We start from the raw sequence: 10,941 nt of genomic DNA on the forward strand, positions 1-10,941 counted from the left end.
GTGAATAGGTCCACTGGTGTACAGTGGGCAGCTATGGTGCCTTCTCAGTAGGACTGCAAATTGAGCTGATCCTGAAACTGAAGTCCACATGGATTTATAATCACTCAATAGGCATCATGTCTTCTAGAAACCACATTGGTAATATTCTCTGTTATTGAATTTCACAATAGAGTTCAACATTTTCTGGTTTTTAACTTTAAAAAGCCTCAAGTACATTACGGTATGGCAATCAAAGAGACTGTTTTCCACCCGCCGTGTTTTTGCAAGCTGTGGCCTGAGGCTGCCAGGAGGATGTCTGTGAAGGGTGCTCGGCTTTGAAACGTCATCTTCCTCTTTATCCCCCGTGGCCTGTTTTGGGTGATGTACCAGATACAGGGTAAACCCTATCTCATCCCTGAGGCATTTGGAGGGACCTGTGAAGCTGAATATGGCTTTGCTCAGGCAGTCTAGCTTTATGACCAGGTCAGAGAGTTTAGTGAAAAGCTCCTGTAGAATATTGTTGCTTGAGAAGTTATATGTCATCTGGGGTTGGAGGAAATATGCTAAACTGCAACAAATGAGAATTAATAGGAGAGGAAGTGGATTCCCATCACCTGACAAAGAGAGGAGCTCAGCTCACTGCAGTGGCAGCAACCCGTTCTGGCTCCGCCACGAAAAGATACCGTGACCTTCTGCACTGTGCTCAGTGATGGGATCTAATACTCGTCAACAGAATGAAGTCTTTGGATTTTCAGAATGTTTCTTAAAAGAAGCCAGCTCCTCTAATATTCAGTCTTTCCCCATGAATACGTATATGTGTGTCAGCTTGTAGGTCTGAAATTGCTGGATGTTGGTAAAGGAAAGAAAAGCAGGGTGAGAAGTATGAACAGTTAATGCCTGTAACCATTTATGTTGGCCGTTCCCAAACTTATCTGCCAGAACTAGAGAGAGATAACCCGATACATGCTCAGCCAGGCTTGGAAGGCATCCAGTGGACATGCACACACTGTCACTGTCTATGTAAAGATTATGTGTATGAGACATATATTGGATGATACTGCTGATCTTGAAGTGTGTTGCAGTTTCTGTCTCGTTAGCCACCTCTATCTGACAAGGACAGACTTGCTCTGTTCCCTTTGGAAACTGTGGCAGGGTACATCATGAAGCCAGTGTCTTTCTCAATTAGAGATTTGTGTGTGACTAGGTTTGTTCTTTGACGAGGTTTACTCTTTTTTTTGGTTGCTTTTGCTCTCTTTCCCTTAGCCCGAGTTCACATCAGATGTAATAGTGATAAATGTCATGGCTTAGGAAACAGCCAAGAGGACAGTATGACTGAGAAACGGGTTGACAGACCAAAGATGGAAAAAAAAAAGGGGGCAAGCAGCTGTGCAGAGGTGAGGTTGGCCATAGGAAGGACTGACAGGGGAGGTGAACTATGTCTTGTGGCTTGGCAACTGCAGTTTATTCTGTAAATTTTTCCCCATTCAGCGGTGTAACGCGCTGTCACTGTGCTTTCTTATGACAGTTTCTCTTTTATGAGCCTCAAGTGTCTCACTTTCTGAATAGGAAAATTCCCAACGTAGATTAGTCTGAATAACAACATCTCTTCGGTTCGAGTCTGCTGATTATGGGTCACCCTTCCTGTCTCGACGTTGATTTATATCAAACAGGACAAAGCATCTGAGCACAGTGAGATTGAGCCCCTGGGCAGCACAGAAGCTGAATCTTTAATTGCCCCCTAAACCAGTTGCCTGGGATGGGATCAAGAGGTTGCGTAGTGCCTTGAGAGGCAGGATTTCCCAGCAGGGCAGTGCTGCCACTTTAATGCATTGGCATCGAGCAGCGCAGTCCTCGGGCTGCCACACCAAGGCTGTGGCAGCAGTACAGCTCTGGGGCAATTGATAGGTGTTTGGTCAATTTGCAGAGCAGAGATGAGCGTTTTCGGTCGTTTAATTTCCTGTGGGAGTCCCCGAGAGTTGTGTGGCCAAGTCCCACGCACAGTTACCAAAATGTCATCCCGCGCTCCTGTCATCGTTGTTCCTCTGGTCAGCAATAAATGATACTTAATCATCAGATGGAAAACAAGTTTTAAAAGTTAAGAATGAAAAAAAGAGAAACCCAAAAGCCCAGGGCATATTTAGTACTGAGTGGAGATGGAACTATTCATTCTTCCAAGGCAGGAACTAATGGGAAGGCACTGAAAATGTCAATGTTGCGAGGTTGTTTTTTATTAGCCGTTACAAAATCCCTCATTCTTCTCAATCCCATTATGAGTGGGCGAGTCTCCCTGTGACAGTCATCACTTTCACTCACTCAGCTTTTGTTATTTTTTATTGTTTACACTACAGATAGGCCACAGTCGTGCTCCATTGTCTTAACGACTATAAAAATTTGGGTCTTCCTTGCACAGAGGCACTTGAACATCCATGGAGATACCCATCCCCTCTCGTCAGGGATTGGGTAAAGCTCACGGTGGAGGGTTAGGAGGAGCAAGTGCCTTCTCTGAGGCTCCAAAGCAGGATGTTTCATCAGGCAGGAAAGACGTACACGCAGTCAGATTTTTCCAGTACTGCCAAGCAGTGGTGGAGAGCAGGGAGCGTTGCGGTGTGTATTTCTCTGCAACAAAGTCTTGATACCCAGCGTGGACTGCCAGTACCAGCACAGTTTGCACAGTTTGCCAAAAGAGAGGGGAAGATGGATCTCCTGACCAAACTTCCCCTGGGGAGAGAAACTCTACCTGCCTCAAATTCTCTCCGCAGTTTGGGTTGAATATAATACTCTTCACTTCCTGACCTAAATTGCCACGTTGTGTTGCTGAACACTCCTAACTAGCTGCTGCCTTCCACCTCAGAGGCAAGAGCCCTGTAGGGCTGAGCTAAGCAAAACCTCCTCCGTTGTTTGGATAAGCAATTAGTGGAGTTTTCCAAACGCTTTGGGATCCGTCTGGATGAAAGGTGCTGCGTGAATGGGAGGTTGTGTCAGAGAGGAAAGCAGATAGGTGGTTTGGCAGCCGGACAGGGGTTTTGCCGGTGGCAGCACTGATGTTTCTTTTGTTTGTTCTGGTTACAGAGAAGGGGGTTGTCTCAGGGGCCTTACTTCAACGTGTATGGAGAAAAAGGAGGGATGGAGCACCGCGGGTCTGGCCTGTTCCCCGAAGGTCCGAGTGACTACGTCTTCAGTCATCTTCCACTACACTCCCAGCAACAGATCCGAGCACCCATCCCCATGATGCCTATCGGGGGTATCCAGATGGTCCATTCAGTACCGGTGGCCCTTTCAGGTTTACATCCTCCGTCCGCTCTGGCCCTGCAGCGAGAGGGCTCCGAGGAGAAGCAAAGAGGGACTGCGGAAATCCTGACGAAGGAATCGTACGGCATTTCTAAGCACCACGAGAAACGTGCCTCCCCGCACAGCTTGCACCCCTCCAGCACGCCCTCCTCTCCGCTGCTGCTGCTGGCGCAGAGCACGTCGGAGGACAGTGTCGTGGCTACCGAGAGGGAGCAGGAGGAGAACATCCAGACTTGTACAAAAGCCATAGCCTCTCTGCGAATCGCCACAGAAGAAGCCGTTCTGCACGGGGCAGAGCAGCTGCAGAGGCCTTCTGAGCCTCCCCAGAAACCCGTAGAAAGTGCACATTTTAGCATTAAACACTTTAGTGGATCTGAGCCGGGCCAGACCTGTGCCTCAGCCACCCATCCCGACTTGCACGGTGGTGAACAGGACAGTTTTGGTACATCACAGACTGCGTTAGCCCACCCCTCCTTTTACAGCAAGAGCTTTGTGGACGTCCGGCAGCTGGGCTTTCACAGCAGGAGCGACCCCCCGTCAAGCACACAGGAAAGAAAAGATCCGTCATCTGAGAAGAGCAAGCCACACTGATCTGAGATGCATGGAGACTTTCACCCATACATCATTTACCCCACTTTTTTTTTTTTTTTTTTCTAGAGATAGAAGTATTCAACTTTACAGCATGCCTGTTCTAAGTTACAGTAGTTTGCTATTATATATACTTTTGTTATATCAAAAGAATTAGATAAAATAACAAGTCATCATGAGCCTGACCAAAACTAAATTTGAAGTTCTTATTGGGTCTGGTACTTTTAAATTGTACAGATGTTTGTGCCTTTTCTTTACTTTGCTTATATTCTTATAAGCATTTTTTTAGCAGTAATTTGTACATATTTTAGAATTTGTGTATCTGCTTTGTAATAAATGTAATTTCTTTCCTTTTTTGGACACTTGGATCTAAATGATGTAAAGCAAAACAGCATCAATATATGTGAGGTTGCACTAAAACATATTTTTATATGAGTAAAACTGAACAGCTTTTATGTACAGCTCTGATTCTGTAATACTAATATTTATTTACTTTGTTTCATAAATTGTAAATTTTTTTCTTAATGTTGTGGATTGCTTTTCTATGTGAAGCATGGGATTTACTGTTGCGTAATTAGAACAAAATGTATATTGTAAAACAAGATATTTAAACTAGAGTATCTTATCTTATTCTGCACTTATGCATTAGTTTAAAAAAAAAAAAAAGATAAAGGATGTATCAGTCAGTTCTTAACTCTTGTAATTTTTTTTTGTCTCTCGTTTGCCGGATTGACTATAACTTAAAGTGCTGATTGTGATTTTAAACCGATAGTACCGTAAAGCATTAAAGTAAAACAATGTGCTATTGTGAGTTTTTTCAAAGCTTTATAAAACAGTTATAAATATATTAAAAGTATTTGGTCTTATGTGAACATGTTGATCGATATACTCCTTTGAAAAGCTATGGGAAAACATTCCACCCCGTGTAAATATGTGCATCACCGCTGCCGTCCCTGCGACCCCCCTGGCACAGGCGAGGTTTGGGCACGGAGCCGGGACCCCGCTGGCGGAGCGGGGCGGCAGCCCCCGGCTTGCGAGGGCTGGCTGAGAGGCGTAGGGTGCCCTGGGGTGCGAGAGAGGGGCTTGGAGCAGGAGAACGAGGTGCCTCCTCGCACTCGGACATGGCAGCAGCTGGGTCAGCCGCGGGAGAGCGTGGGGTGCTGGTGGGGCAGAGCACCGCGCTGCCTCGGCCTCCGAGGAGCGGGATTGACAGGCAAGAAAGCCACCGTCTTCCAGAGCAGGGTCTCCATCCAGGTGAGGTTTGCTCCAGAGGAGGGTCAGGAGGAGCCCAGGCTTGAGTTCGGAGGCGTGCGGTGGGTTACGGGTGCCACCAGCAGCGTGCGTGCGTGCACACAACACGCTTGAAACGCGCACGCGCGGAGGAAAGAACCCAACGACCCGGGTTATATTTTGTGCTATTTAGTGGATTATAAATCTGTGAAACCAAGTTTGTATATTGACTTACCATACATTTAAGGAGTGTTCTTTAAAAAGAAATAAATATACGGTTACATGCACGAGGTGTCTAGTTTCCATGTGTTCTTTGAGTTTTCCTAGTTCCCTGGCGTTCCAGTAGGTCGTCAGAACCTGCTGCTTTCCCGCACAAGCAGCGCCCTTAAGAACGTGAGCAGCAGCGAAAAATATGGATCAGCTTTTGGCCACTTCAGATATTATCAAACTAAACCCGTTTATTTCTCCAGTAATACCATGTGGGGGCAGAACCACGGCTGGTACCTTGTCGTAGTTCTAGCGTGATGGCACATGACGAGCGTAATGCCGTAATGGACCAGTAAAGGTTAGTTTCTCCTCTCCGTTGCAGTGTTCCTACCTTTATTCCAGATCATTATGGTAACCTTGCCAAGATGAGCGCGTGCCAGAAAACTGGCTCATCTCAGACTGGAGAGAGGAGAAGCGGGAGATGCAGTTGGAGGCGAGCAGCTTGTTGGATCATGCTTTTGTAAAAAAAAAGAAGTCAATTATACATTTTAAAGAAATAAGCCTTATCTGATAAAAACCTCTCTCTTCTCCTCCTCGGCTGCACGGCTGTGTTGAGAACGAAGTGTTCTGCACAATGACCAGGTAATCACAGATATTTTATTAAAAGGGAACCAGGCAACCCCCATGGTAAATGCTCTATTAACGTTGTCTTTACAAGCAACCCCCTTACTGTGGGAGTTACCTCTGCCTTGTTTGATTATTTTAATTAATTTGCAGCTGCAATTCACCATCCAGCTTTTCAGCCTTGGGGCATTTTTTTTTTTATATAATCATTGAGCAAGTATCATTGAAAGGGTGAGGTTTCAGGTACTTGTAATCTTAATTGTATTTTCTTAATGAGTTATTGTTTATACAGTGCTTTGAAAAAAACCATACCCTCCTACAAGGCCTAGACAGTGATGGTAACCGCTTCTCATGCTTTGGAAGGGGTGTCAGGGAGGAAGGCAAACACATCTGACAAAATTTTCCCAGACACGAGGAGTTTTTGGAACCAACCTAGTGGGTACAGCAACTGGGGCCAGGGGCAGAAGATGTCGTGAGCGCTCTTCCTGCTCCCCAGCACAGCCCAGTCTGAGCCATCAGTGGTAACACTGGCGGGGGGGGCTGCGTTTGTGCCCAGCTCTGCTGAGCTGACACATCGCCCCTCGAGCCTGCGGGCTTGGGCTCAGTGCTGCTCCCAGCCAGGGCTTTCGGTGCCTGGGCAAGCCTGGTGGCACCTCTGAGTGCTGACAGCCCCTCCAAGGGCGATGGGGAGGGGGTTTCTCCAAAATACTTGATGCGGTGGATGCACGTGGGTCTGATAGGACCAAGAAGAGTAACTGATGTCTCCGCTGTAAAAGTTCTGTGTTTTCAAAAGGGATGAAAAGAAGAGATTTAACAGGGCACTCTGGAGAACTGCAGAACCGAGTGAGGATTTTTATATGCTACAGAATTTCTAAGTCAGGAATATAATTACCTATTATATTGTTCAAGGAGGTTATAATTTTCTATGAAGATCCATATGTCCTTTCTGTAAAGCACAAGGGAAATACAGATGCTCTGGCAAGCTCCCTTTATTCCCTTCTCGCAAAATACTGTCACCAGAGTCACTTCAGGATTTATTTGCGTCAGCAGAACAGAGAGCGTGTTGCTCTCATATAACTGCCTGCACAATCCTCTTGCGAAGCTTTAGATTCTGACTCAGGGCAATAACTCTGTTGCATGTTAAATACCTTTATGTGGACTTGCCCGCTGCAGGACACGTTGCCAGCAGCGGATAAGAATTAGCACCAATAAAGGGCATCGTTAGCTATAACGGGCCCAAATGGAGTCAAGCGACTTAAGTACCAAAATTTCAATCCAAGAATGCTGCAGTCAGCTCCCGTTTAACCCCAGCAGCACTTTGACTTACACGGTGCCTCCTTGTTTGAGGCTGTTTCCTGCTTTGGGGCCTGAGTTGAACTTCTCAGAACTGCTTCGTGCCTCTTCTTCTCCCACACTGACCTGGGCACCAGAAACGATGTATTTCTTGGCCTAGATCCTCCAAGGGAATTGTGCTACTGAGCAAGTCTTTGAAAATACCTGACGTGATGAAACGGGGCTCCCTGTTGAATTATACTTCTGGGAAGTGCTGTCACCACCTCTTACAGATTAGCCTAATGACTTGATCTCCCTCCCTGGATACCTAAAGAAACTCCAAAGTCTGTATTGAAACTGGCTAGATCAACATCGCCAGTCTCCTAGGAGAGTGCCCTAAGTACTCCACCAGGAGTAGAAGAGTCTTGTCTTTCCTGCTGAAGTTCTGCTGCTGTGAAGTGAACAAATCAAGATTCCCTGGATCATCAAGATCATAGCCTGTTGTCCCCAAGAAGAAAAGCTGTCTGGATGTGCCTTGCTCAGGAGGGAGAGGGCTGTCTGGAAGGCCAGTGAGTAGAGTGGTGTGACAGAGACTTTGGAGGACAGGGACCGAGCTCAAGCAGTTCCCTGCCTCCAGCTTTCTAGACATCTTGGAGAGCACGATTTCAAACCTGCTTCCCACTTAGCATCAGGCTCCTTTCTGGGGCGATGGACTCTCCCATGTCCAATGGAGGGGGGCCAGACGACAGAGTAACAGTTCTAGGCTTCAGAGTGAGGACCAAGCCTCAAAAGTTAGGTGCTGCAATGCCTGAGTCCTTTATTGGGTTTTGCCCTAAATAGCTCAGGGAGAACAAGCCTTATTGATTTATTCCATTGCAAAGTGAAACAAGTCCGTGGGAGTTATCCTTTTAAGTCATTTAGCCACCCCTGAAAATCCCGATCAATATTCTCTAAAGAATGTCCTTAAAGTAAATCCAGGACATTCAATGCAAAACCTGCACAGCGCATCATATATTTTAGTCCAGCCACTATTTTGGAGATTTTTTTTTTTCAGCTAAAGTGCCTGCATGAAAAATTCAGCAGCCTGTGTACTAATTGAGTTTATTACTGTGACGATGTCCCTGTGCCCTTTTCTCATGCACAGCTTACATACACTAAACACGCGCCCTGAACATATGCTTACTGTAGGCTCGCTGTAAGATGAAAGTGCTGGATAGTTCGACTTGTTCTGCAGTTATTCTTGGGGGCTTTGCATATGCTACATCTGACATGTGTGTTGGCACTATCTTTAATTTGCCTTCTTTTGACTGGATTCGGTACCACCGATAGCACCAGGAATGTGGGAAACAGCTTTCTCTGTGAAACACTTGGCTTTTGCCCGTGTGATGCCTACATGAGATATAAGAAGCTGATTTGTTGTGTGTACATAAGTCTTTTCCAAATGATTGTGCTTGGTGAGGAAGCTTCAGAGTTTCTTTAATCTGTGAGTGTAGAGGTGCCCTGTACGTAGGTTTCACATGCGTAGGGCTTTATTAGGCATGTGCTTGGATTTATGCAAAAGAGAACAGTCTTTGTCTTTTTATACAAGATAATCTTGAGCTGGACCACTGTGGAGGCGCAGTTGGATTAAACACATCCTTGGGATCAGACCCTTGCAAGGACCGTGGACCACTGGAATCTCCATAAAGGATGAACTGGCGTCCAGGGACTGCTGGCTCTCCGTGCTGGCAACTGGCTGAACGTGATGCCTTGGTGTCATTTTCCCTGCAGCTCTAGGAAACAGGAATGGCCTCCAATTGCACTGTGCGCTGCTGTACATCGTAAATTCGTCTCCTACAGGCAAGCCCCTCACCCAGCGCACATCAAGAGAGCTCCAGGGGTGCCAGTGCTGTAGGGCAGCCAAGGGAGTTGGAGAGCCTCCCACCTCTGAGGTCTGTTCAAGCATACAAATGACCTGCCTGAGCTTGGCTGCTTGCAGGCTGGACTGCAGGCTGGTGGGAGCAGTGGTAGAAGAAAACAACAAGTTTTTGAAAACCAGTAAAAATTTCTGCTCCAGTGAGTTTCCCTGTTTTTCTGCATTGTATGAATATTCATTCTGAAGCCGACCTGACGAGGGGAGCTTGATCAGCAGCAGCCTTCATCAAAAACAAAAACAATATTACCACATAAACTGCCTTTTCACATTCTTTCCTGAGGAGTGACTTCACTTAACTGACAGGAGTATTGCTAAGCAAAGCAGCCAGGATGAATGTGCACAGCCCCATGAACACCCAGCAAGGTGAAGAAAGCCAGCAAGGGCAGATCCAGCTCCGTACTGGAGCACAGAATTTCCTTTCCCTGTCCTCTGCCAGAATATGAGTGACTGACACCGTGCTGTAGAAACTGATGGAGTTTCCACGTTCATGTTAACAGCAGGAGGTGCAGCCTCTGAAGGCTTGTTTCCATGAGGTGATGAGAAATCTCGCTGCTGAAGTTGCAGGGATGTCAGAGTACTTGGCGTTTTGCCACTTCAACTTCTTCCCTTCCCATCTGCTCCTAGAGAAGCAAAGGTCTTTGCCTGGTTCAGCCACGCTCTGCCAGAGCAGGGGGGCTGTAGGGGGCCGCTCCGGGCCATGGAATAACCTCAGTGCTGGTGTAAATGCCCTGAATCCTCCAGGCGTGTTGGCATTGGCCCCTCTGAACAGTGGCATTGTGCAGCCTGCCAGGCAGATGAAGGCTCGAGGGAGGACCTGTGTGCTTATTCTCCCTAAATAATCTCCAAAGGGTTACTTCGAAAGAGTGACTCTCTGAAAAGCCAGGTTTTCTGAAGAGCTGGGCTCTTTGGCTGAGCCACTTAGATGAAGTGGTCAGAGTTTTCAGAAGTGCTGAGCCCTTGTTCTCGGCAGAAACTGCTGGATTCTGGGCACACGTGAAAATCCAGCACTTAAAACCTTCTTAATGATTAACTTAATGACATGTGGCACTTCACTTCCATTTATTATTTCTCACAATCTTTCTTCCCTCCACAACAACCATATTTAGACAGGAAAAAAGAAGGGAAAAAACCCCAAATGAATGAAACAACAATGAGCAAACATTCATGACTGAAATAGCCTGTTCCTTTTTACTGCCAGGAAAAATGAAAATGATAAAGCAGAGGCTTTGATCAGTTTCGTGACAAAGTTTTTCCTCTCCGTTTCATATTTCTTGATGACATTTTAACTCATGGGTCTGGTACAGAGAGCCATCTTGGACTCATCTTACATCTTTCAGAAGTTTTCTTCAGATACTCTGTAGAGAGGGAGGGTTTTAACTCTGAAATAAATAAATAAATAAACAACAAAAGAAAAAAAGGCCAAGGCACGGTGTACTGCAGGGAGCAGTCTTTCTCTGGCAGGAGATGAGCTAAATAGTCTAATAGTTTTTTTTTCCATCTCTATTTCCTCTGGTCCTGCTGTGAGCAGAAGGGATTGAGCTCCAGCCGATCTCTCAGGGTGGGGGGTGAAGGGGGGCTGGGTGATATCCTAAACGGAGCCCTGCTGCCTGCTCCATCAGCAGCGGGGAGTGGCCGAGGGGGATAACACCCCCATGGCATCACCCCTGCTCCGCGGGATCCCGTGAAAGGTTTTTGCTGGCTCTCTGCAGGGCTGGAGCCCCGCCAGGCTGCGAGAGCAAAGGATCAGCCGCTGTCTAGAGCGTTGCCCTGCGCTAACCCGCGGCCTTTCCATGCCCAAATCCAAGCGAGCGTGAGTGCCGCTTCCAGCAGCCTAAACT

At 46.8% G+C, this 10,941-nt stretch overlaps 1 protein-coding gene across 8 annotated transcripts in view; it reads left to right on the plus strand.

The window, feature by feature from the left end:
* Nucleotides 1–4,727, plus strand: part of HIVEP2 (HIVEP zinc finger 2) — a 163,214-nt gene extending 158,487 nt beyond the window's left edge. For all 8 annotated transcript variants that reach the window (XM_086631204.1, XM_086631202.1, XM_086631207.1 and 5 more), the window contains one exon: nucleotides 3,049–4,727. In XM_086631204.1, the coding sequence (XP_086487330.1) occupies nucleotides 3,049–3,858 (810 nt within the window). In that variant the 3' untranslated portion in view covers nucleotides 3,859–4,727. The remainder of the gene's footprint in view (nucleotides 1–3,048) is intronic.
* Nucleotides 4,728–10,941: the final 6,214 nt, after the last annotated feature.

The sequence above is a fragment of the Tauraco erythrolophus genome, chromosome 2 (genome assembly GCF_009769465.1).
Source record: "Tauraco erythrolophus isolate bTauEry1 chromosome 2, bTauEry1.pri, whole genome shotgun sequence".
In the NCBI taxonomy this organism is placed as follows: domain Eukaryota; kingdom Metazoa; phylum Chordata; class Aves; order Musophagiformes; family Musophagidae; genus Tauraco; species Tauraco erythrolophus.